The sequence below is a fragment of the Poecile atricapillus genome (assembly GCF_030490865.1).
Source record: "Poecile atricapillus isolate bPoeAtr1 chromosome 36 unlocalized genomic scaffold, bPoeAtr1.hap1 SUPER_36_unloc_10, whole genome shotgun sequence".
Taxonomy (NCBI): Eukaryota; Metazoa; Chordata; class Aves; order Passeriformes; family Paridae; genus Poecile; species Poecile atricapillus.
The window spans coordinates 1-25957 of NW_026708991.1; the positions used below are offsets into that span (position 1 = coordinate 1).

Here is a 25957-nt window from a genome sequence, read left to right on the forward strand (position 1 = left end):
TTTTATTTGTGGTTCGGGACGGGTTTGGTGACGGGAAGGGTTAAATGGGGGCGTGGCCAGACAAGAAGGGGGCGTGGCCAGGCATTTAAATTAGCTCAGATTAACCGAAATCCGTGAAAATTTGCATATAAAAAACTTCTGAATTCCGGCGTGAGAAGGGTTAAACGGGAAAGGGCGTGGCCCCAAATGGGGGCGTGGCCATCACTCCTGAGGGGCGTGGCCTTGGCAGAGCCGTGACCATATTTGGCATTGTGGGCGTGGCTTTGGGCCATGACCATATTTGGCATTGTGGGCGTGGCTTCTGGGTCATGACCATATTTGGCATTGTGGGCGGGGCTTTTTGTGGGCGGGGCTTTTTGTGGGCGGGGCTTTTGGGCCATGACCATATTTGGCATTGTGGGCGGGGCTTTGGGCCATGACCATATTTGGCATTGTGGGTGTGGCTTTTGGGCCATGACCATACTTGGCATTGTGGGCGGGGCTTTTGGGCCATGACCATATTTTGCATTGTGGGCGGGGCTTTGGGCCATGACCATATTTGGCGTTGTGGGCGGGGCTTTTCATGGGCGGAGCTCGGAGGAGGAGCCTGGGGTGGGTGTGGGGGATTGGCCATGCCCCGTTTGGCCCCGCCCCTCGCTGACCACGCCCCCTTTGGCCCCGCCCCCAGCACATCTGCCGCTACCTCCAGGCCGAGGCGGACAAGAAGGAGCGGCCGGATTTCCGCGAGGGCTGGAGGGGAGCCTTCAAAATGGTGATTGGGGAGCCCCAAAAACGGCCCAAATCCACCCAAAATCTGCCCAAAATCTGCCCAAAATCTACTTGAAATCCCACCCAAAATTCTCCCAAAATCATCCCAAAATCATCCCAAAATCCACCCAAAATTATCCCAAAATTCACCCAAAATCATCCTAAAATCTACCGGAAATCCCACCCAAAATCCCACCCAAAATCATCCCAAAATCATCCCAAAATCATCCCAAAATCTACCCAAAATCCACCCAAAATCATCCCAAAATCATCCCAAAATTCACCCAAAATCATCCCAAAATCCACCCGAAATCCCATCCAAAGTTCACCCAAAATCATCCCAAAATCCGCCCAAAATCATCCCAAAATCATCCCAAAATCTACCCAAAATTCACCCAAAATCCTGCCCAAAATCCACCCAAAATCATCCCAAAGTCTACCCGAAATCCCACCCAAAATCCCACCCAAAATCATCCCAAAATCATCCCAAAATCCGCCCAAAATCATCCCAAAATCATCCCAAAATCTACCCAAAATTCACCCAAAATCCTGCCCAAAATCCACCCAAAATCATCCCAAAGTCTACCCGAAATCCCACCCAAAATCCCACCCAAAATCATCCCAAAATCATCCCAAAATCCGCCCAAAATCATCCCAAAATCATCCCAAAATCTACTAAAATTCACCCAAAATCCCACCCAAAATCCCACCCTGGGACGCTCCCAAAATACCCCAAAATAATCCCAAAATATCCCCAAAATAATCCTAAAAAACACCTCAAAAATATTCCAAAAAAATCCCTAAAATTATCCCCAAAAATGCATTAAAAATATTCCCAAAATATCCCAAAAATATTCCAAAATTTGGCTCTGGAAACTGCCAAAATTCCCCATAATTTTAATTATAAATGTTAATAAATCCCTGTAATGATAATGCCTAAAAATCCTCACGAAAATACGTCCTGGGAGGCTCCAAAACCACCCAAAATTACCCCAAAAAAATCCCTAAAAATCCCCCAAAAAACACCCAAAATTCCCCTAAAAATCCCTAAAAATCACCCCAAAACCACCCAAAATTACCCCTAAAAAAATCCATCCTGGGAGGCTCCAAAACCACCCAAAATTACCCCAAAAAAATCCCTAAAAATCCCCCAAAAAACACCCAAAATTACCCAAAAAAAATCCATCCTGGGAGGCTCCAAAACCACCCAAAATTACCCCAAAAAAATCCCTAAAAATCCCCCAAAAATCTCCCAAAATTCCCCAAAAAATCCCTAAAAATCACCCCAAAACCACCCAAAATTACCCCAAAAAATCCCTAAAAATCCCCCCAAAAATCTCCCAAAATTCCCCAAAAAATCCCTAAAAATCACCCCAAAAAACACCCAAAATTCCCCACAAAAATCCATCCTGGGAGGCTCCAAAACCACCCAAAATTACCCCAAAAAAATCCCGAAAAATCCCCCAAAAACCACCCAAAATTACCCAAAAAAAATCCCTAAAAATCCCCCCAAAAATCTCCCAAAATTACCCCCAAAATCCCCCCAAAACGGCCAAATTTGGTTTTTTTTCCCCAGAACGTCGCCCGGCAGAACAACGACAGCGACTGCGGCGCCTTCGTGCTGCAGGTGAGGGGGATTTGGGGGAATTTTGGGGGATTTTGGGAAATTTGGGGATTTTTGGGAGATTTTGGGGATTTTGGGGAATTTTGGGGATTTTTGGGGAGTTTTTTGGGATTTTTCAGGGTTTTTTTTGGGGAGATTTTCGGATTTTTTGGGGATTCTGGGGGATTTTTTATTGTTTTTATTCTGGGGATTTTGGGGTTTTTTGGGGGGTTTTGGGGGGATTTTGGGAGGGTTTTCAGGGGCATTTTCTGGGATTTTTTTGGGTGGCTTTTGGGGATTTTTTGGGTGTTTTTTGGGTCTTTTTTGGGTGGATTTTGCGGATTTCTTTGGGTGTTTTTTTGGGACTTCTTGGGTGGATTTTGGGGGATTTTTTTTGGGTTTTTTTGGGTCTTTTTGGGGTGGATTTTGGGGATTTTTTTGGGTGGATTTTGGGATTTTTTTGGTGGATTTTGGGGATTTTTTTGGGTGAATTTTGGGGGTTTTTTTGGGTAGATTTTGGGATTTTTTTTGGGTGGATTTTGGGGATTTTTTGGGTGGATTTTGGGGATTTTTTTGGGTGTTTTTTGGGGGATTTTTTTGGGTGAATTTTGGGGGTTTTTTTGGGTGGATTTTGGGGATTTTTTGGGTGGATTTTGGGGATTTTTTGGGTGGATTTTGGGGTTTTTTTTGGGTGGATTTTGGGGATTTTTTTGGGTGTTTTTTTGGGTCTTTTTTGGGTGGATTTTGGGTGTTTTTTTGGGTGGATTTCGGGGACTTTTTGGGTGTTTTTTTGGGATTTTTTTTTGGGTGGATTTTGGGTGATTTTAAGAGGATTTTGGAGCATTTTATGTGCAGGATTTCATTTAAATTTTAAGATAATTTTTAACAATTTTTTCGGTGTGAAACTGGGATATTTCCAGTGAGATTTGTGTTCAATTCCCACCTCAAAAATCCGAATTTTTCCACCTTCCCAAGCGGAAAATCCACGAAAAATTCAATTTTTTCTGCTTTTTTCCTTCCCAATTTTTATTTTCCCTTCCCCAAACCCCCCAAATTTTATTTTTAATTATTTTTATTTTGTCCTAAATGATTTTTTTTTTGCGGGATTTTGGTTCCAGTACTGCAAATTCCTGGCTCTGGGGCGGCCCTTCAGCTTCACGCAGCAGGACATGCCCCACCTGCGCCGCCTGATGTACAAGGAGCTCTGCCACTGCCAGCTCGCCCTCTGAGAAAACCCAAAAACCCGGGGATTCACCCCAAAAAAATCCCCAAAAAATCCCAGGGGAAAAAAAACCCCAAAAATCCCCAAAAAAACCCCGGAAAAATCCACCCAGGAACGGCCGAATTTGGGAAAATTTGGGGGTTTTGGGGAATTTTTTGGGGAATTTTGGGGAATTTTGGGGTTTTGGGGAATTTTGGGGATTTTTTGGGAAGGTCCCAAAATTTCGGGAGCTCCTGGAATTCCCGGAATTCCGAGGAAAAGCCGGAAAATGGCCGAGGAAAAAAACCCCAAAATTGAGCAAAAATTGAGCAAAAATTGAGGAAAAATGGGAATTTTTTGGGGGGCAGGGGAGGGGTGTGGGAGGATCCCCCAAAATTTTAAATTTTAAATCCCCCAAAATCCCGGAAAAATTCCCAAAATCCCGGAAAAATTCCCAAAATTCCCCGAATTCCTCCTCCCGTCTCCAAAAACGCTGAAAAATGTCCCGAATTTCCCCAAATTTCCCCGAATTTCCCCCAAATTTCGGTTCTGGGGGGGGGTGGGGGAGGGGATTTTTTTGGGGGGGGAGGGGGTGGATTTTAGGGTGGGGGAGGGGCTCCCAAATTTCCCCTCCCCCTCCCCCCCCCCCCCCTTCCCCCCGTTTTTAACCCGAGGGCGGGAAAAGGAAAAATAAAAATAAAAATAAAAAGAATAAAAATAAAAATAATAAAAATCTTGGGAATAAAAAGAGAGCGGAAACGGTGAAAAATCGGGAATTTGGGGATTTCTTGGGAAGGGAATTTGGGGGTGGGGGAGGGGCGTTTTGGGGGGGATTTTGGGGGGGTTTTGGGGGGGTTTTGGAGAATTTTGGGGGGATTTTGGGGGGATTTGGGGGGGTTTTGGGGGGGTTTGGGAGGGGTTTGGGAGAATTTTGGGGGGATTTTGGGAGATTTGGGGAAATTTTGGGGTATTTGGGGTCGTTTTCGGGGGTTTTGGGGGGATTTGGGGCCGTTTTTGGGGGGATTTTGGGGGATTTTGGGGGTTCCACCCTCGCCGGAGGGAGGGGGAGGGGCGGCTCCCCCTCCCCCACCCCGCGCCATTCCGGGGCGCGGCCCCTTTAAGAGCCCCTCCCCCGTTTTTTTCTCTGTGGGGGGGTCCCGATCCTCTCCCCTTCCCCCCCCCCGGTTCATTTCGGGGTCCCCCCGGTGGGGGAGGGGCGGCCGAACCCCCCCTCCCCTCCCCCCACGTGGTTCGCTCCGGCCCCGCCCCTTCCGTGCTTGGCCCCGCCCCCTTTTCCCTTGTGTGAATGAGCGCGGCGCGGGGGGCGTGGCTTCAGCGGCATCAGCCAATCAGCGCAGAGAGCGGGCGCGGCTTTGCGGCACTGACCAATCAGAGCGCGATGTGGGCGTGGCCCGGGCGGAGCGGACCAATGGCGGCGCGGGGGGGGCGCGGCCCGGGCGCTTCTTAAGGCGGCGGCGGGCGGGGGGGGCCCTGAGCGGAGCCCGGAGATGTCGGCGAGTCACGACAGTCGGTGCGATAGCGGCGGGGGGAGGGGCGCGGGGCCTGCCCGGGCCACGGGGACCCCGCGGGGGGTGAGGGGGGGGCAGCGGCGGGGCCGCGATCTCCCGTTCCCGCCGCCATTTCCTGAGGGGAAACCCGGCGGGGTTTTCCCTTTTCCCGCTCGGTTCCGCTCCCCGCCGCTCCCCCGCCGCTCCCGCCGCCGTTTCCCGCGGGTTTTTTCCCGGTTTTTTCCCCGGTTTTTCCCGGTTTTTTTCCCACTCGCGGTTCCCCTCCCCTCCCCCCCCCCCCGGCCCCCGCCCACGTGGTCGGCGCCGCGCGCGCGCCTCCATTGTCCCGGCGTGCGCGCTGACGTCACGCGCGGCGCGAGCGCCGATTGGCCCAGGCCCGGGGGGGGGGGGGGGGTGATGACTGAACCGGAAGTGGGCGGGGCCTCGACCGGAGCCGCTTCCGGCGGCGCCGCGTGGTCGGAGGGGGAGGGGCCGGAGCCACTTCCGGTCACGTGGGGAGGGGGAGGGGAAATTAATAAATTAAAAAAAAAACCGCGGGAAATGCGCGGCGCCGGTGACGTCACGGCGCGGCCGCGATGACGTCATGACGGCGCCTCTTCTCGCCCCCCCCTTTCCCCATCGGCAGATCTCGCGAGAGCGGCCCGGAGGGGATGGAGCCGGACGGGGTCATCGAGGTCAGGAACTGGGAGGGGTTTGGGCCTTACTGGGATGGACTGGGAGGAACTGGGAGGGGTTCGGGCCTTACTGGGAGTGACTGGGAGGGACTGGGATGGACTGGGAGGGGTTTGAGCCTTACTGGGAGCGACTGGGATGGACTGGGAGGGGTTTGGGCCTTACTGGGAGGAACTGGGAGGGACTGGGAGGGGTTTGAGCCTTACTGGGATGGACTGGGAGGGGTTGGAGCCAAACTGGGATGGACTGGGATGAACTGGGAGGGGTTTGAGCCTTACTGGGAGGAACTGGGAGGGGTTTGGGCCTTACTGGGAGGGACTGGGAGGGGTTCAGGTCTTACTGGGAGGGACTGGGAGGGACTGGGAGGGGTTCAGGTCTTACTGGGAGGAACTGGGAGGGGTTTCGGACAGGCTGGGATGGGTTGGAGTTAAACTGGGATGGGTCAGGGTTGAACTGGGAGGGCTCCAAACCAAACTGGGATGGACTGGGAAGGGTTGGAGCTGAACTGGGATGGACTGGGAGGGGCCTGAACCAAACTGGGATGGACTGGGAGGGGTTGGAGCCGAACTGGGATGGACTGGGAGGGGTTGGAGCCAAACTGGGATGGACTGGGAGGGGTTGGAGCCAAACTGGGATGGACTGGGTTGAGGCTCTGTCCTTCCTGGGGCTGGTCTGTACTGGTCTGTACTGGTCTGTACCGGTCTATGGGGGTTTGTACTGGTCCATACTGGTCTGTACTGGTCTGTGGGGGTTTGTACCGGTCCTTACTGGTCCGTACTGGTCCGTACTGGTGCAGAGTAACTGGCACGAGGTCGTGGACAGCTTTGATGAGATGAACCTGTCGGAGGCGCTGCTGCGCGGGATCTACGCCTACGGCTTCGAGAAACCCTCGGCCATCCAGCAGAGAGCGATATTACCCTGTATTAAAGGTAAAAACACACCTGGACAGGTGATCCCAGTTCATCCCAGTACATCCCAGTACAGCCCGGTACTGCCCCAGTGCCCCCAGTCCATCCCAGTCCAGACACGGCTTCGAGAAACCCTCGGCCATCCAGCAGAGAGCGATATTACCCTGTATTAAAGGTAAAAACACACCTGGACAGGTGTAACCAGTATAAACCAGTGCTCCCAGTTCATCCCAGTACAGCCCGGTACAGCCCCAGTGCCCCCAGTACAGCCCCAGTGCTCCCAGTCCATCCCAGTACAGCCTACGGCTTCGAGAAACCCTCGGCCATCCAGCAGAGAGCGATATTACCTTGTATTAAAGGTAAAAACACCTGTCCCAGTTCATCCCAGTTCATCCCAGTACAGCCTGGTACTGCCCCAGTGCCCCCAGTGCTCCCAGTACAGCCCCAGTCCATCCCAGTACAGACACGGCTTCGAGAAACCCTCGGCCATCCAGCAGAGAGCCATTCTACCCTGTATCAAAGGTAAAAACACCTGTCCCAGTTCATCCCAGTTCATCCCAGTACAGCCCAGTCCTATCCCAGTACAGCCCGGTACTGCCCCAGTGCCCCCAGTCCATCCCAGTCCAGACACGGCTTCGAGAAACCCTCGGCCATCCAGCAGAGAGCGATATTACCCTGTATTAAAGGTAAAAACACACCTGGACAGGTGTAACCAGTATAAACCAGTGCTCCCAGTTCATCCCAGTACAGCCCGGTACAGCCCCAGTGCCCCCAGTACAGCCCCAGTGCTCCCAGTCCATCCCAGTACAGCCTACGGCTTCGAGAAACCCTCGGCCATCCAGCAGAGAGCGATATTACCTTGTATTAAAGGTAAAAACACCTGTCCCAGTTCATCCCAGTTCATCCCAGTACAGCCTGGTACTGCCCCAGTGCCCCCAGTGCTCCCAGTACAGCCCCAGTCCATCCCAGTACAGACACGGCTTCGAGAAACCCTCGGCCATCCAGCAGAGAGCCATTCTACCCTGTATCAAAGGTAAAAACACCTGTCCCAGTTCATCCCAGTTCATCCCAGTACAGCCCAGTCCTATCCCAGTACAGCCCGGTACAGCCCGGTACAGCCCCAGTGCTCCCAGTCCATCCCAGTACAGACACGGCTTCGAGAAACCCTCGGCCATCCAGCAGAGAGCGATTTTACCCTGTATTAAAGGTGAGAACACACCTGGACAGGTGTAACCAGTATAAACCAGTTCATCCCAGTACAGCCCAGTACAGCCCGGTACAGCCCCAGTGCCCCCAGTCCATCCCAGTACAGGCACGGCTTCGAGAAACCCTCGGCCATCCAGCAGAGAGCGATTTTACCTTGTATCAAAGGTGAGAACACACCTGGACAGGTGATCCCAGTTCATCCCAGTACAGCCCGGTACAGCCCCAGTGCTCCCAGTACAGCCCCAGTGCTCCCAGTACAGCCTACGGCTTCGAGAAACCCTCGGCCATCCAGCAGAGAGCGATATTACCCTGTATTAAAGGTAAAAACACCTGTTCCAGTATAAACCAGTATAAACCAGTACAGCCCCAGTGCCCCCGGTACAGCCCCAGTGCTCCCAGTCCATCCCAGTACAGCCTACGGCTTCGAGAAACCCTCGGCCATCCAGCAGAGAGCGATATTACCCTGTATCAAAGGTGAGAACACACCTGGACAGGTGATCCCAGTTCATCCCAGTACAGCCCAGTACAGCCCCAGTGCCCCCGGTACAGCCCCAGTGCCCCCAGTGCCTCCAGTACAGGCACGGCTTCGAGAAACCCTCAGCCATCCAGCAGAGAGCGATCCTGCCGTGTATTAAAGGTAAAAACACACCTGGACAGGTGATCCCAGTATAAACCAGTGCTCCCAGTACAGCCCAGTACAGCCCCAGTGCCCCCAGTGCCCCCAGTACAGCCTACGGCTTCGAGAAACCCTCGGCCATCCAGCAGAGAGCGATCCTGCCGTGTATCAAAGGTAAAAACACACCTGGACAGGTGTAACCAGTATAAACCAGTACAGCCCAGTACAGCCCGGTACAGCCCGGTACAGCCCGGTACAGCCCCAGTGCCCCCAGTACAGCCCCAGTGCCCCCAGTCCAGCCTACGGCTTCGAGAAACCCTCGGCCATCCAGCAGAGAGCAATCCTGCCGTGTATTAAAGGTGAGAACACACCTGGACAGGTGTAACCAGTGCTCCCAGTTCATCCCAGTTCGTCCCAGTACAGCCCGGTACTGCCCCAGTGCCCCCAGTACAGACACGGCTTCGAGAAACCCTCGGCCATCCAGCAGAGAGCGATCCTGCCGTGTATTAAAGGTGAGAACACACCTGGACAGGTGTAACCAGTATAAACCAGTACAGCCCAGTACAGCCCAGTACAGCCCGGTACAGCCCCAGTGCCCCCAGTCCATCCCAGTACAGCCTACGGCTTCGAGAAACCCTCGGCCATCCAGCAGAGAGCGATTCTGCCCTGTATTAAAGGTGAGAACACCTGTCCCAGTTCATCCCAGTACAGCCCAGTTCATCCCAGTACAGCCCAGTCCATCCCAGTACAGCCTACGGCTTCGAGAAACCCTCGGCCATCCAGCAGAGAGCGATATTACCTTGTATTAAAGGTGAGAACACCTGGACAGGTGATCCCAGTTCATCCCAGTACAGCCCAGTACAGCCCCAGTGCCCCCGGTACAGCCCCAGTGCCCCCAGTCCAGCCTACGGCTTCGAGAAACCCTCGGCCATCCAGCAGAGAGCGATCCTGCCGTGTATTAAAGGTGAGAACACACCTGGACAGGTGTAACCAGTATAAACCAGTACAGCCCAGTACAGCCCAGTACAGCCCGGTACAGCCCCAGTGCCCCCAGTCCATCCCAGTACAGCCTACGGCTTCGAGAAACCCTCGGCCATCCAGCAGAGAGCGATTCTGCCCTGTATTAAAGGTGAGAACACCTGTCCCAGTTCATCCCAGTACAGCCCAGTTCATCCCAGTACAGCCCAGTCCATCCCAGTACAGCCTACGGCTTCGAGAAACCCTCGGCCATCCAGCAGAGAGCGATATTACCTTGTATTAAAGGTGAGAACACCTGGACAGGTGATCCCAGTTCATCCCAGTACAGCCCAGTACAGCCCCAGTGCCCCCGGTACAGCCCCAGTGCCCCCAGTCCAGCCTACGGCTTCGAGAAACCCTCGGCCATCCAGCAGAGAGCGATCCTGCCGTGTATTAAAGGTGAGAACACACCTGGACAGGTGTAACCAGTGCTCCCAGTTCATCCCAGTTCATCCCAGTACAGCCCCAGTACAGCCCCAGTGCCCCCAGTACAGACACGGCTTCGAGAAACCCTCGGCCATCCAGCAGAGAGCAATCCTGCCCTGTATTAAAGGTGAGAACACACCTGGACACACCTGTAACACACCTGTGACACACCTGGACACACACACACACCTGTACACACCTGTGACACACCTGTGACACACCTGTACACACATGTAACACACGTGTGACACACCTGGACACACCTGTTGTGTCTCACCTGTACAGGTTATGACGTCATCGCGCAGGCACAGTCGGGCACAGGTAAAACCGCCTGTGACACACCTGTGACACACCTGTACACACCTGTATCCCCAGGTTATGACGTCATCGCGCAGGCGCAGTCGGGCACAGGTAAAACCTGTAACTGACACACGTGTAACACACCTGTAACACACCTGTTCTCTCTCACCTGTACAGGCTATGACGTCATCGCGCAGGCGCAGTCCGGCACAGGTAAAACCTGTGATACACCTGTACCTGACACACCTGTACACACCTGTAACACACCTGTTCACACCTGTATCCCCAGGTTATGACGTCATCGCGCAGGCGCAGTCGGGCACAGGTAAAACCTGTAACTGACACACCTGTACACACCTGTAACACACCTGTTCTCTCTCACCTGTACAGGTTATGACGTCATCGCGCAGGCACAGTCAGGCACAGGTAAAACCTGTAACTGACACACCTGTACACACGTGTAACACACCTGTTCTCTCTCACCTGTACAGGTTATGACGTCATTGCGCAGGCGCAGTCGGGCACAGGTAAAACCTGTAACTGACACACCTGTAACACACCTGTAACACACCTGTTCACACCTGTATCCCCAGGTTATGACGTCATCGTGCAGGCGCAGTCGGGCACAGGTAAAACCTGTGATACACCTGTACCTGACACACCTGTACACATGTGTAACACACCTGTTCTCTCTCAGGCTATGACGTCATCGCGCAGGCGCAGTCGGGCACAGGTAAAACCGCCTGTGACACACCTGTACACACCTGTAACACACCTGTTCTCTCTCACCTGTACAGGTTATGACGTCATCGCGCAGGCACAGTCCGGCACAGGTAAAACCTGTAACTGACACACCTGTACACACCTGTAACACACCTGTTCTCTCTCACCTGTACAGGTTATGACGTCATCGCGCAGGCGCAGTCCGGCACAGGTAAAACCTGTAACTGACACACCTGTACACACCTGTACACACCTGTTCTGTTTCAGGTTATGACGTCATCGCGCAGGCGCAATCCGGCACAGGTAAAACCGCCACCTTCGCCATCTCCATCCTGCAGCAGGTGGAGCTGGAGCTCAAGGCCACCCAGGCGCTGGTGCTGGCCCCCACCCGCGAGCTCGCCCAGCAGGTACCAGTACAAACCAGTACAAACCAGTACAAACCAGTACAAACCGGTTTAAACCAGTACAAACCAGTACAAACCAGTTTAAACCAGTACAAACCAGTACAAACCAGTTTAAACCAGTTGGGACCGGTGGGGGGTGCGGGGACGGGTGGGGGTGGCGCCCCCTTGTGGCTGCTGGAGGGGGGGTGGCACCGGTGCGGGACCAGTTTGGACCAGTTCAAACCAGTTTGGACCAGTTCAAACCAGTTCGGACCAGTTTGGACCAGTTTGGACCAGTATAAATTAGTTTGGACTGGTTCGAACCAGTTTGGACCAGTATAAACCAGTTTGGACCAGTATAAACCAGTTTGGACCAGTATAAACCAGTTCAGACCAGTATAAACCAGCTTGGGTGGGTGCAGTCTGGTCCAAACCAGTATAACCCAGTCCAAACCAGTATAACCCAGTAAAGACCAGTATAACCCAGTAAAAACCAGTCTAAACCGGTCCGTGCCGCTCTAACCCAGTCCAAACCAGTAAAAACCAGTCTGGATCGATCCAGACCAGTATAACCCAGTAGAAACCAGTCCAAACCAGTATAACCCAGTAAAAACAGGTCCAAACCAGTGTAACCCAGTAAAAACCAGTCCGAATCCATCCGGACCAGTGTAAACCAGTAAAAACAGGTCCAAACCAGTCCAAACCAGTATAACCCAGTAAAAACAGGTCCAAATTGATCCAAACCAGTATAACCCAGTAAAAACCAGTCTGAATCCATCTGGACCAGTGTAAACCAGTAAAAACCAGTCCAAACCTATCCAAACCGGTCCAAACCAGTCCAAACCAGTATATCCCAGTATATCCCAGTACATCCCAGTATATCCCAGTCCATCCCAGTCCATCCCAGTCCATCCCAGTCCATCCCAGTCCATCCCAGTATCCCCCGGCCGCCTGGGCAGGGCGGGGCCCCCCCTGGCCCCGGTCCCGAATCCGGCGGGGGCAGAGCAGCAGCTCCCAGTTCATCCCAGTCCGGCCCAGTGGCCAAACTGGTTCATACCTGGGGCACACCTGAGCGCGCCGTGACGTCAGCGGTGACGTCATCGGTGACGTCACGGAGCCAACGGGGGGGGGAAAATTGAATTTTTGGGGGGAATTTGGGGAATTTTGGGATTTTTTTTGGGATTTTTGAGGGAATTTAATGGGAATTTTTGGGGGGAATTTGGGGAATTTTTGGGGGAATTTTTGGGAATTTTGGGATTTCTTTAGGGAATTTTTTGGGGATTTTTGAGGGCATTTAACGGGAATTTTTATGGGAATTTTTGGGATTTTTTAGGGAATTTTTATGGGAATTTTGGGGATTTTTTAGGGAATTTTTGGGGGGATTTTTTGGGGGATTTTTGAGGGAATTTAATGGGAATTTTTATGGGAATTTTTGGGATTTTTTTAGAGAATTTTTGGGGATTTTTGAGGGCATTTAATGGGAATTTTTATGGGAATTTTTGGGATTTTTTTAGGGAATTTTTGGGATTTTTTTAAGGGAATTTTTGAAATTTTTTGGGAAGTTTTTTTTAGGATTTTTTTAGGGAATTTTTGGAATTTTTTGGGGAATTTTTTGGGGGATTTTTGTGGGAATTTGGGGGGATTTTTTAAGGGAATTTTTGGGGAATGTTTTAGGGAATTTTGGGGGAATTTTGGGGGGAATTTGGGATTTTTTAAAGGGAATTTCTGGGATTTTTTGTGGGAATTTTGGGGGGATTTTTTATGGGAATTTTTGGGATTTTTTTTAAAGGAAATTTTTTGGGGTTTTTGAGGGAATTTTTGGGGGATTTTTGTGGGAATTTTGGGAGATTTTTGAAGGAATTTTTTGGGATTTTTTTTTAGGGAATTTGGGGGGGATTTTTTAGGGAATTTTAGGGAATTTTTGGGGAATTTTTTAGGGAATTTTTGGGGAATTTTTGAGGGAACTTTGGGGATTTTTTAAGGGATTTTTTTGGGGATTTTTTAGGGAATTTTTGAGGGAATTAATGGGAATTTTTGTGAAAACTTTTCTGGGATTTTTGGGGAATTTGTTTTTGGGATTTTTTAGTGAATTTTTTGGCCACTTTTGTCGGATTTTTTTAGGGAATTTTTAAGGGACTTTTTGGGAATTCTTTGGCGTTTTTAACGGGATTTCAGGGTTTTTAATGAGATTTTTGATTTTTTAACGGGATCAGCGCGGGGATTTCGGGGTTTTTAATGGGATTTTGAGGTTTTCAATGGGATTTTGAGTTTTTTTAACGGGATTTCGGGTTTTTTTATGGAATTTTGGGCTTTTTTAACGGGATCACCGCGGGGATTCGGGGTTTTTTCCCCTCGCTGACGTCACTGGTGACGTCACGGCTGACGTCACAGATCCAGAAGGTGGTGATGGCGCTCGGGGACTACATGGGGGCCTCGTGCCACGCCTGCATCGGCGGCACCAACGTCCGCGCCGAGGTGCAGAAACTGCAGCTGGAGGCGCCGCACGTGGTGGTGGGGACGCCGGGACGCGTCTTCGACATGCTCAACCGCCGATATCTCTGTGAGTGGAGCCAAAAATCCACAAATTCACCCCAAAAACGGGATCTGGAGCCTTAAAAACCCCAGAAAATGGTCTTATTGTAACCAAAAACAGTGAAAATCCGGGTTAAAATGGGTTAAAAATGAGATTAATCAGTCCAAGATTGGCTCAACCGCCGCTACCTCTGTGAGTGGAGCCAAAAATCCACAAATTCACCCCAAAAACGGGATCAGCCACCCCGAAAACCCCAAGAAACACACCCAGAATACCCAAAAATGGTAAAAAACTGGGTTAAAATGGGTTAAAAATGAGATATGACAGCCCAAGATTGGCTCAACCGCCGCTATCTCTGTGAGTGAACCCGAAATCGCAGGAATTCACCCCAAAAACGGGATCAGCGACCCTGAAAACCCCAAATTCACCCCAAAAACGGGATCAGCCACCCCGAAAACCCCAAAAAATGGCTGTATTGTGACCAAAAACGGTGAAAATCCGGATTAAAATGGGTTAAAAATGGGTTAAAAATGAGATTAATGGGTTCAACCGCCAGTATCTCTGTGAGTGAAGCCAAAAATCCACAAATTCACCCCAAAAACGGGATCAGCCACCCTGAAAACCCCAAAAAACACCCCCAGAATACCCAAAAATGGCAAAACCCTGCGTGAGCAGCACCAAAATCCCTGGAATTGAGCCCAAATTTGGGAATTTGGGCTTTTTTCCTGTTTTTTGGGGTTTTTTTGGGGGTTTTCCCCATTTTGGGGAATTTTGGGGCTGACCCTGATAGAAAATCCAAATTTGGGGTTTTTAGTTTAAAAAATGTCAATTTTTGCTGTTTTTTTCCCCGTTTTTGGGGTTTTTTTGGGTTTTCCCCATTTTTTGGGATGGGGAATTTTTGGGATTTTTGGGAATTTTGGGAATTTGGGGAATTTTGGGGTGGGGTCCCCCCTGTGATGAGCTGACCTTGGAGGTGGGTCCCGAATTTGGGGTTTTTAGTTTAAAAAATCTCAATTTTTGTTGTTTTTTCCCCCGTTTTTGGGGTTTTTTTGGGTTTTCCCCATTTTTTGGGATGGGGAATTTTTGGGATTTTTGGGAATTTTGGGAATTTGGGGAATTTTGGGGTGGGGTCCCCCCTGTGATGAGCTGACCTTGGGGGTGGGTCCCGAATTTGGGGTTTTTTGTTTAAAAAATCTCAATTTTTGCTGTTTTTTCCCCGTTTTTGGGGTTTTTTTGGGTTTTCCCGGTTTTTTGGGATGGGAATTTTTGGGAATTTGGGGAATTCTTGGAATTTTGGGAATTTTGGGGTGGGGTCCCCCCTGTGATGAGCTGCGTGTCACCTGACCCCGGGGGGGGGTCCCGGCCCCGCGTCCTGCCCGGCCCCGACCCCAAACCCGGGGGCTGATCAGCGCAAGGACTGAGGGGGAACCCCAAAAAACCCCAAAAAAACCCCAAAATCATCAAAAATCCACCTTGGAAACCCCAAAAAACCCCAAAATCCACCTTGGAAACCCAAAAAACCCAAAAATCCACTCTGTAAACCCCAAAAAACCCCCAAAAAACCCAAAATCATCAAAAATCCACCCTGGAAACCCCAAAAAACCCAAAAATCCACTCTGTAAACCCCAAAAAACCCCCAAAAAACCCAAAATCATCAAAAATCCACCCTGGAAACCCCAAAAAACCCAAAAAAATCCACCCTGAAAACCCCAAAAAACCCCAAAAATCCCAAAAAATTCACCCTGGAAAACCCAAAAAACCCCAAAATCCACCTTGGAAACCCCAAAAAACCCCAAAAAACCCCAAAATTCACCCTGGAAGCCCCAAAAAACCCAAAAAAACCCCAAAATCCCCAAAAAACCCCAAAATCCCCAAAAAATCCACCTTGAAAACCCCAAAAACCTCAAAAATCCACCCTGGAAACCCCAAAAAACCTCAAATCCACCCCAAAACCACCCCGGGGATCCCCAAAATTTTCCCGGGAATCCCCAAAATTCCTTGGGAATTCCCCAAATTCCACTTTGGGACCCTCAAAAATCCCCCAAATTCCCCAAAATTCCCCAAAATCCTCCCCAATTCCCACCGAAAATCCCCATTTTCCCTCCCCAAAACCCCCAAAATTCCCCCCAAAACCCCGAAATTTCCCCCAAAATCCCGGAATTTTTCCCCAAAACCCCTGGAATTTTTCCCAAAACCCCCAAAATTCCCCCCAAAACCCCGGAATTTCCCCCAAAACTCCCGGAATTCCCCCCAAAACCCCCAGAATTTTTCCCCAAAACCCCCGGAATTTTCCCCAAAACCCCAGAATTTTTCCCCAAAACCCCGAAATTCCCCCCAAAACCCCCGAAATTTCCCCCAAACCCCGGAATTTTTCCCCAAAACCCCCGAAATTCCCCCCAAAACCCCGGAATTCTCCCCCAAACCCCCGGAATTTTTCCCCAAAACCCCCGGAATTTTTCCCCCAAACCCCGGAATTCTCCCCTGAACCCCGGAATTGCCGGGATTTTCCCGAATTCCCGTTTTTTAGCCCCAAAGTTCATCAAGATGTTCGTGCTGGACGAGGCCGATGAGATGCTGAGCCGCGGCTTCAAGGACCAGATCTACGACATCTTCCAGAAGCTGAGCGGGAACACGCAGGTGGGGGAGCCCCAAATCGCCCCAAAATTCCCCAAAATTCCCCAAAATCCCCTGCCCGGAATTCCCGGGAAAACAGAAAAATCCGGGAGAATCCCAAAAAATAAAAAAAACCCGGGGAAAAAACCCCGAAATTCCCGGATTTCACCCCAAAAAAACGACCCCGAAGCGCGGGGGAGGCGGCTCCGATGGGTAAGGGGGGATTGGGGGGATTTGGGGGGATTTTGGGAATTTTTGGGGATTTTTTGGGAATTTTTTGGGGTTTTTTTGGGATTTTTTTGGGAATTTTTTGGGATTTTTTTTGGGATTTTTTTGGGATTTTTTGGGAATTTTTGGGGATTTTTTTGGGAATTTTTTGGGATTTTTTGAGGGAATTTTTGGGAATTTTTTGGGATTTTTTTGGGAATTTTTGGGATTTTTTGGGAAATTTTTTGGGAATTTTTTGGGATTTTTTCAGGGATTTTTTGGGGAGTTTTGGGAATTCTTTTAGGAATTTTTCGGGGAATTTTTGGGAATGTTTTGGGATTTTTTTGGGGAATTTTTGGGGTTTTTTTTTTGGGAAATTTTTTGGGATTTATTCAAGAATTTTTGGGATTTTTTTTTTTAATTTTTTGGGATTTGTTGGGGATTTTTTGGGAATTTTTGGGGAATTTTTTGGGGATTTTTTGGGGAACTTTTTTGAAATTTTTTTGGGGGGATTTTTTGGGAATTTTTGGGGATTTTGGGGAATCCTGGGGGAATTTTGGGATTTCCGGGGTGGTTTTGGGGGGATTTTGGGTTCCTGATCCAAATTTTGGGGTCCCCAAACCCCAATTTCAGCTTCCAGAGCCAAATTTCGAGTCCCCAACCCCGATTTTGGGGTCCCCCAACCCCATTTCAGGCCCCCAGACCCCAATTTTGGGGTCCCAGACCCTGTTTTGGGGTCCCCAACCCCATTTTTGGGATCCCCCAACCCCATTTTCAGGCTCCCTGTGCCCATTTTTGGGGTCTCTGTGCCCATTTTTGGGGTCCCCATCCCCATTTCAGGCCCCCAAACCCCAATTTTGAGGTCCCAGACCCCGTTTTGGGGTCCCCAGCCCCATTTTTTGGCTCCCAGACCCCATTTTCAGGCCCCCAACCCCAATTTTGGCGTCCCCAACCCCGATTTTGGGGTCCCTGTGCCCATTTTTGGGGTCCCTGTGCCCATTTTCCGGCTCCCAGCCCCATTTTTGGGGTCCCTGTGCCCATTTTTGGGGTCCCCGTCCCCATTTTTGGGCCCCCAACCCCATTTTCAGGCCCCCAAACCCCATTTTTTGGCTCCCAGACCCCATTTTCAGGCCCCCAACCCCAATTTTTGCGTCCCCAACTCCGATTTTGGGGTCCCTGTGCCCATTTTTGGGGTCCCCAACCCCATTTTCAGGCTCCCAACCCCATTTTTGGGCCCCTCAACCCCATTTTTGGGCTCCCAGACCCCATTTTCAGGCTCCCAACCCCATTTTTGGGGTCCCCAACCCCATTTTTGGGGTCCCCGTGCCCATTTTTGGGCCCCCAGCCCCATTTTCAGGCTCCCTGTGCCCATTTTTGGGGTCCCCGTGCCCATTTTTGGGGTCCCTGTGCCCATTTTTGGGGTCCCTGTGTTGATTTTTGGGCCCCCAGACCCCATTTTTGGGGTCCCCATCCCCATTTTTGGCGTCCCCGTGCCCATTTTTGGGGTCCCCGTGCCCGTTTTTGGGGTCCATGTGTTGATTTTTGGGCCCCCCAACCCGATTTTTGGGGTCCCTGTGCCCATTTTTGGGGTCCCCGTGCCCATTTTTGGGGTCCCCGTGCCCATTTTTGGGGTCCCCAACCCCGTTTTGGCCCCGCAGGTGGTGCTGCTGTCGGCCACGATGCCGCTGGACGTGCTGGAGGTGACCAAGAAGTTCATGCGGGAGCCGATCCGGATCCTGGTGAAGAAGGAGGAGCTGACGCTGGAGGGGATCCGCCAGTTCTACATCAACGTCGAGAGGGAGGTGGGGACGCAAATCCGGGGTTTGGGGGTGAAATTTGGGGTCTGGGGGCGAAATTCGGGGGTTTGGGGACGAAATTCGGGGTCTGGGGGTGAAATTCAGGGATTTGGGGGTGAAATTCGGGGATTTGGGGACGAAATTCGGGGTTTGGGGACGAAATTCGGGGTTTGGGGGCGAAATTCGGGGATTTGGGGGCGAAATTTGGGGTCTGGGGGCAAAGTTTGGGGGGTTTGGGGTCGAGATTTGGGGGTTGGGGACAAAATTCGGGGGTTTGGAGAAAAAATTTGGGGTTTGGGGACAAAATTCGGGGGTTTGGGGACAAAATTCGGGGTCTGGGGGCAAAGTTTGGGGGGTTTGGGGTCGAGATTTGGGGGTTTGGGGACAAAATTTGGGGTTTGGGGGCGAAATTTGGGGCTTTGGGGATAAAATTCGGGGTTTGGGGGCAAAGTTTGGGTGACTGAGGATGAGATTTGGGGGTTTTAGGGCAAAATTCGGGGGTTTGAAGACAAAATTTGGGGCTTTGGGGGCAAAATTGGGGGGTTTGGGGTCAAGATTTTGGGGTTTGGGGACAAGATTTGGGGGGTTTGGGCTGAAATTTGGGGTTTTTGGTGAACTTCAGATTCTTTTGGGTGAATTTGGGTTATTTTGGGTGAATTTGGGGTTATTTTGGGTAATTTTGGGTGAATTTGGGGTTGTTTGGGGTCATTTTGGGTGAATTTTGGGATGTTTTGGGTGAACTTGGGGTTATTTCAGGTGAATTTTGGGTCATTTCGAGTGAATTTTGGGTCATTTTGGGTGAACTTGGGGTTATTTTGGGTTATTCCAGGTGAATTTTGGGTGAATTTGGGTGGATTTTGGGTCATTTCGAGTGAATTTGGGGTTATTTTGGGTGAATTTTGGGTCATTCCGAGTGAATTTTGGGTGAATCTGGGTGATTTTGAGTGAATTTGGGGTGAATTTGGGTGAATTCTGGGTTATTTCAGGTGAATTTTGGGTCATTTCGAGTGAATTTGGGGTTATTTTGGGTGATTTCAGGTGAATTTTGGGTCATTTCAGGTGGATTTTGGGTGATTTGGGGTCCCCCCGCATGGTCTCAGGATTTGTGGGGTGGCCCCGTGGCCCCCCCGCAGTGTCCCCATGCCAGAGTGACCCCCCCGGACCATGGGCCGCCCCTCCCCCACCGTGGGGACGGCCCCTGAGCGGGGGGGACAGAGCCTGGGGGGGGAGGGGCGGCTTTGGGGGCACCTGGGGTCACTTTGGGGTCAGGTTTGGTCACTTTGGGTTGGTTCTGGTCACTTTGGGGTCACTTCAGGGTCACTTTGGGGTCATTTTGGGGTCAGTTCTGGTCACTTTGGGTTGGTTCTGGTCACTTTGGGGTCACTTCGCGGTCACTTTGGGGTCATTTTGGGGTCAGTTCTGGTCACTTTGGGTCAGTTTGGGTCGGTTCTGGTCACTTTGAGGTCACTTTGGGGTCACTTTGGGGTCATTTTGGGGTCAGTTCTGGTCACTTTGGGTCAGTTTGGGTCGGTTCTGGTCACTTTGAGGTCACTTTGGGGTCATTTTGGGGTCACTTTGGGGTCAGTTCTGGTCACTCAGGGTCAGTTTGGGACAGTTTGGGGTCACATGGGGTCAGTTTTGGTCACTCAGGGGTCAGTGATGGTCACTCAGGGGTCACTCAGGGTTACTCAGGGGTCACTCAGGGGTCACTCAGGGTCACTCAGGGGTCACTCAGAGGTCACTCAGGGTTACTCAGGGGTCACTCAGGGGTCACTGGGGTCACTCAGAGGTCACTCAGGAGTCACTCAGGGGTCACTCAGGGGTCACTCAGGGGTCACTCAGAGGTCACTCAGGGGTCACTCAGGGGTCACTCTCTCCGGCCAGGAGTGGAAGCTGGACACTCTGTGTGACCTGGGGGTCACTGGGGTCACTCAGGGGTCACTCAGGGTCACTCAGAGGTCACTCAGGGGTCACTCAGGGGTCACTCTCTCCGGCCAGGAGTGGAAGCTGGACACTCTGTGTGACCTGGGGGTCACTCAGGGGTCAGTGATGGTCACTCAGGGGTCACTCGGGGTCACTCAGGGGTCACTCTCTCTGGCCAGGAGTGGAAGCTGGACACTCTGTGTGACCTGTACGAGACGCTGACCATCACGCAGGCGGTCATCTTCATCAACACCCGGCGCAAGGTGGACTGGCTGACCGAGAAAATGCACGCGAGAGACTTCACCGTGTCCGCAATGGTCAGTGAGGGTCACTCAGGGTCACTCTGGGGTCACTGGGGTCACTCAGGGGTCATTGGGGTCACTGGGGTCAGTGGGACTGGCTGACCGAGAAAATGCACGCCAGGGACTTCACCGTGTCCGCAATGGTCAGTGAGGGTCACTCAGGGTCACTGGGGTCACTCAGGGGTCAGTGGTGGTCATTGGGGTCACTGGGGTCACTCAGGGGTCAGTGGGGTCACTCAGGGGTCACTCAGGGGTCAGTGGGACTGGCTGACCGAGAAAATGCACGCGAGAGACTTCACCGTGTCCGCAATGGTCAGTGATGGTCACTCAGGGTCACTCTGGGGTCATTGGGGTCACTCAGGGGTCATTGGGGTCACTCAGGGGTCACTCAGGGGTCATTGGGGTCACTCAGGGGTCAGTGGGACTGGCTGACCAAGAAAATGCACGCCAGGGACTTCACTGTGTCCGCAATGGTCAGTGAGGGTCACTCTGGGGTCAGTGATGGTCATTGGGGTCACTCAGGGGTCACTGGGGTCACTCAAGGGTCAGTGGTGGTCATTGGGGTCACTCAGGGGTCACTGGGGTCACTCAAGGGTCAGTGGTGGTCATTGGGGTCACTCAGGGGTCACTGGGGTCACTCAAGGGTCAGTGGTGGTCATTGGGGTCACTCAGGGGTCACTCAGTGGTCACTGGGGTCACTCAGGGGTCACTCTGGGGTCACTTGGGGTCACTCAGGGTCACTCTGGGGTCACTTGGGGTCACTCAGTGGTCATTGGGGTCACTCTGGGGTCACTCAGTGGTCACTGGGGTCACTCAGGGGTCACTCTGGGGTCACTTGGGGTCACTCAGGGTCACTCTGGGGTCACTTGGGGTCACTCAGTGGTCATTGGGGTCACTCTGGGGTCACTCAGGGGTCACTCAGGGTGGGGGAGGGGGGAAATCAAAGCGGGAGGGGTGTGGTCAGTGGGCGTGGCCTGGGTGTGGCCAGTGGGTGTGTCCTGCGTTTGTGGGCGTGGCCTGGGACTGGGTGTGATTGGTGGGCGTGGCCTGTGTGTGATCAATGGGCTTGTCCCGCGTTTGTGGGCGTGGCCTTAGACTGTGGGTGTGTTTGTGGGTGTGTGCGTTTGTGGGCGTGGCCCGGGACTGGGTGTGGTCAGTGGGCGTGGCCTGTGTTTGTGGGCGTGGCCCGGGACTGGGTGTGGTCAGTGGGCGTGGCCCGCGTTTCTGGGCGTGGCCTGGGACTGGGTGTGGTCTGTGGGCATGGCCTGGGTGTGGCCAGTGGGCGTGGCCTGGGTGTGGCCAGTGGGCGTGGCCTGGGACTGGGTGTGGTCAGTGGGCATGGCCTGTGTTTGTGGGCGTGGCTTGGGTGTGTTTGTGGGCGTGTCCCGCATTTGTGGGCGTGGCCTGGGACTGGATGGGATCAGTGGGCGTGGCCTGGGACTGGGTGTGGCCAGTGGGCGTGGCTTGGGTGTGTTTGTGGGCGTGTCCCGCGTTTGTGGGCGTGGCCTGGGACTGGATGGGATCAGTGGGCGTGGCCTGCATTTGTGGGCGTGTCCCGGGACTGGGCGTGTCCCGTTCTGACCCCGCCCCCTCTCCCAGCACGGGGACATGGACCAGAAGGAGCGTGACGTCATCATGCGGGAATTCCGCTCCGGATCCAGCCGGGTGCTGATCACCACCGACCTGCTGGTCAGTGCCGCCCCTCCCCCACCTTCCTGTCAGCCCCTCCCCCACCCCTGAAACCCCTCCCCCACCCCCTGAAAAAAAAACCCGGCGAAAAAACTCCCAAAAATGGCGAAAACATAAAAAAAAATGTTAATTCTGGGTTTGATCACCGAGCTGCTGGTCAGTCCTGCCCCTCCCCCACCCTGTGAACCCCTCCCCCACCCCCTGAAACCCCTCCCCCACCCCCTGAGAAAAAAACCCCGCGAAAAAACTCCCAAAAACGGCGAAAAAACCCAAAAAAATTGTCAATTCTGGGTTTGATCACCGAGCTGCTGGTCAGTCCTGCCCCTCCCCCACCCTGTGAACCCCTCCCCCACCCCCGGGACCCCTCCCCCACCCCCTGAAAAAAAACCCCGCGAAAAAACTCCCAAAAACGGCAAAAAAAACCCCAAAAAATGGCAAAAAAACCTCCCAAAAATGGCAAAAAAACCTCCCAAAAATGGCAAAAAACCCTCCCAAAAATGGCAAAAAAACCTCCCAAAAATGGCAAAAAACCTCCCAAAAATGGCAAAAAAACCTCCCAAAAATGGCAAAAAAACTCCCAAAAATGGCAAAAAACCCTCCCAAAAATGGCAAAAAAAACCCCAAAAATTGGCCAAAAAACCCTTCCAAAAATGGCATTTTTTGGGCATTTCTCGGCCCCTTTTTTTCCCCTTTCTTCCCCAAATTTCAGGATTTTCCCTGTTTTTCCCCAATTTCCTCCATTTAAATATTTTTATTTATTATTATTATTATTATTTTCTGCAAAACTCTGGGGGTTTTTCCCTGGTTTTTTCCCCCAAATTCCTCATTTTTCCTTAAATTTATTTTATTTAAATTTCTTTAATTCACTATTTTTATTTTCCCCAAACTCCAAGAGATTTTTCCCCACTTTCCCCCCAATTTTCTCCATTTAAATATTTTTATTTATTATTTTTATTTTCCCCAAACTCCAGGGAATTTTTCCCCATTTTTTCCCCCCAAATCCCTCATTTTTTCCCCAGTTTACTCTATTTAAATTTCCTTAATTTACTGTTTTTATTTCCCTCAAACTCCAGAGAATTTTCCCCATTTTTATCCCCAAAATTCCTCATTTTCCCCCCAATATTTTCCATTTAAATATTTCTATTTCTTATTTTCATTTTCCCCAAATTCCAGAGAATTTTCCCAATTTTTTCCCCCCAAATTCTTCATTTTTCCCCCAATTTATTTTATTTAAATTTCCTTAATTCACTATTTTTATTTCCCTCAAACTCTAAGGAATTTTCCCCATTTCTTTCCCCCAAATTCCTCATTTTTTCCCCAATTTATTTTATATAAATTTCATTAATTTACTGTTTTTATTTCCCCCAAACTCCAGGGAATTTTCCCCATTTTTCCCCCCAAGTTCCTAATTTTTTCCCAATTAATTTCATTTAAATTTCCTTAATTTACTCTTTTTATTTCCCCCAAACTCCAGAAGATTTTTCCCCATTTTCCCCCCAATTTCCTCCTTTTAAACTCAATTTTTTTCCATTTTTTTTCAACTCAACTCATTAAAATTTTGGATTTTTGCCCAAATCCGGCCGATTTCACCCCAAATTTTCCCCTCTCCAGGCCCGGGGCATCGACGTCCAGCAGGTCTCGCTCGTCATCAACTACGACCTCCCCACCAACCGCGAGAATTACATCCACAGGTGGGTGGGGGAGGGGCCCCGGGGGTGGGGGAGGGGCCCCGGGGGTGGGGGAGGGGCTGGGGAGGGGGAGGGGCCGCGGGTGGGGGAGGGGAACCCAAAAAAACCCGGAGTTTTGGGGTAAAAATGGGGGAAAAAATGGAAGTAAAGGGGTGGGGGAGGGGCCCCGGGGGTGGGGGAGGGGCCCTGGGGGTGGGGGAGGGGCCCTGGGGGTGGGGGAGGGGCTGGGGAGGGGGAGGGGCCGCGGGTGGGGGAGGGGAGCCCAAAAAACCCCGGGGATTTTAAAGGATTTGGGGTAAAAACGGGGAAAAAAAATGGGATTTTCCCTGTGGAATTTCCCTCTGGATTCCTGTTTTTCCCCGTGGATTTCCCATGGATTTTCCTGCTAAATTCCCGTTTTTCCCCATGGATTTTCCCATGGATTTTCCTGGGAATGTTCCCATGGATTTTCCTGCTAAATTCCCGTTTTTCCCCATGGATTTCCCATGGATTTTCCCATTTTTCCCCATGGATTTTCTCGTGAATTTTCCCATAAATTCCCCGTTTTTTCCCCCTGGATTTTCCCCTGGAATTCCCCTGGATTTTCCCTGGATTTTCCCCCTGAATTTTCCCCTGGATTTTCCCCATGGATTTTCCCCTGGATTTTCCCGTTTTTCCACATGAATTTCCCCTGGAATTCCCCATGGATTTTCCCATTTTTCCCCCTGGATTTTCCCCCTGGAATTCCCCTGAATTTTCCCATTTTCCCCCTGAATTCCCCATGGGTTTTCCCCTGGATTTTCCCCTGGATTTTCCCCTGGATTTCCCATGGAATTCCCCATAAATTTTCCCATTTTTTCCCCTGGAATTCCCCTGGATTTTCCCTGGATTTTCCCCTGGAATTCCCCTGGATTTTCCTGTTTTTTCCCATGGAATTCCCCTGGATTTTCCCATTTTCCCCCTGAATTCCCCATGGATTTTCCCCTGTATTTCCCCGTTTTTCCCCCTGGAATTCCCCTGAATTTCCCCATTTTTTCCCCTGGAATTCCCCTGGATTTTCCCCTGGAATTCCCCATGGATTTCCCCTGGAATTCCCCATGGATTTTCCCATTTTTTTCCCGTCCCCAGGATCGGCCGCGGGGGCCGTTTTGGCCGCAAGGGCGTTGCCATTAACATGGTGACGGAGGAGGACAAACGGACGCTGCGGGACATCGAGACCTTCTACAACACGGCCATCGAGGAGATGCCGCTCAACGTGGCCGACCTCATCTGAGCCCCAAATCCCCCCAGAATTACCCCAAAATTTCGCCCTTTCCTGCCTTTTTTTTTGGGATTTTTTCAGATTTTTTTTGGGTTTTTTTTTAATTTTTTTTTGGAATTTTTTTGGGTTTTTTTTGGAATTTTTTTGGATTTTTTTTAATTTTTTTTGGATTTTTTTTTCTTTTTTTTTTGAATTTTTTTGGAATTTTTTTGGACTTTTTTGGGAATTTTTTTGGATTTTTATTTTTATTTTTTTTTAATTTTTTTTGGAATTTTTTGGGAATTTTTTGGGAATTTTTTTAATTTATTTGTTAATTTTTTTGGAAATTTTTTTGAATTTTTTTTGGATTTTTTTTTTAATTATTTTGGATTTCTTTTTTTAATTTTTTTTTTTTAATTTTTTAAAAAATTTTTTTTCATTTATTTTTTGGATTTTTAAAAATTTTTTATGAGTTTTTTTTATTATTATTATAATTTTTTGGGGTTTTTTTGGATTTTTTTCATATTTTTTTCAGCTTTTTTCGGGAATTTTTTTGGGGTTTTTTTGGGGGTATTTTTAAATCTTTTTTTGTTTTTTTCTTTAAGTTTTTCCCCCCTTTTTTCCCCTTTTTTAAGGCGGTTTTTACCAATTTTTAA

General features: G+C 50.7%; 1 protein-coding gene and 1 long non-coding RNA gene across 3 annotated transcripts; both read left to right on the forward strand.

Moving 5' to 3' along the window:
* Positions 1-598: 598 nt before the first annotated feature.
* LOC131574077 (uncharacterized) lies at positions 599-4116 on the forward strand. The gene is made up of 3 exons (XR_009276373.1): positions 599-751; positions 2324-2374; positions 3469-4116. It is a non-coding gene; the product is annotated as an uncharacterized LOC131574077 (long non-coding RNA).
* An 897-nt stretch (positions 4117-5013) lies between these two features.
* Positions 5014-25434, forward strand: EIF4A1 (eukaryotic translation initiation factor 4A1). 2 transcript variants are annotated; one of them, XM_058828459.1, is made up of 12 exons: positions 5014-5082; positions 5706-5754; positions 6549-6681; positions 10515-10550; positions 11252-11355; positions 13723-13891; positions 16392-16501; positions 18343-18486; positions 20583-20720; positions 22305-22394; positions 24006-24085; positions 25190-25434. In XM_058828459.1, the coding sequence occupies exons 1-12, from the start codon at positions 5060-5062 to the stop codon at positions 25332-25334; spliced, it is 1221 nt and encodes a 406-aa protein (XP_058684442.1). In that variant the 5' UTR covers positions 5014-5059; the 3' UTR covers positions 25335-25434. The 2 variants fall into 2 exon arrangements, with proteins under 2 accessions (XP_058684442.1, XP_058684441.1); XM_058828458.1 differs by lacking the exon at positions 10515-10550 and having other exon boundaries at positions 11216-11355.
* Positions 25435-25957: the final 523 nt, after the last annotated feature.

Excerpts from the sequence above, each read along its gene's own strand:
- EIF4A1 (XM_058828459.1), top strand. The coding sequence starts at position 5,060 with ATGTCGGCGAGTCACGACAGTCG. Across the intron at positions 5,083-5,705 it reads TCGGCGAGTCACGACAGTCG|ATCTCGCGAGAGCGGCCCGG; the intron begins GTGCGATAGCGG and ends CCCCATCGGCAG. Across the intron at positions 5,755-6,548 it reads AGCCGGACGGGGTCATCGAG|AGTAACTGGCACGAGGTCGT; the intron begins GTCAGGAACTGG and ends GTACTGGTGCAG.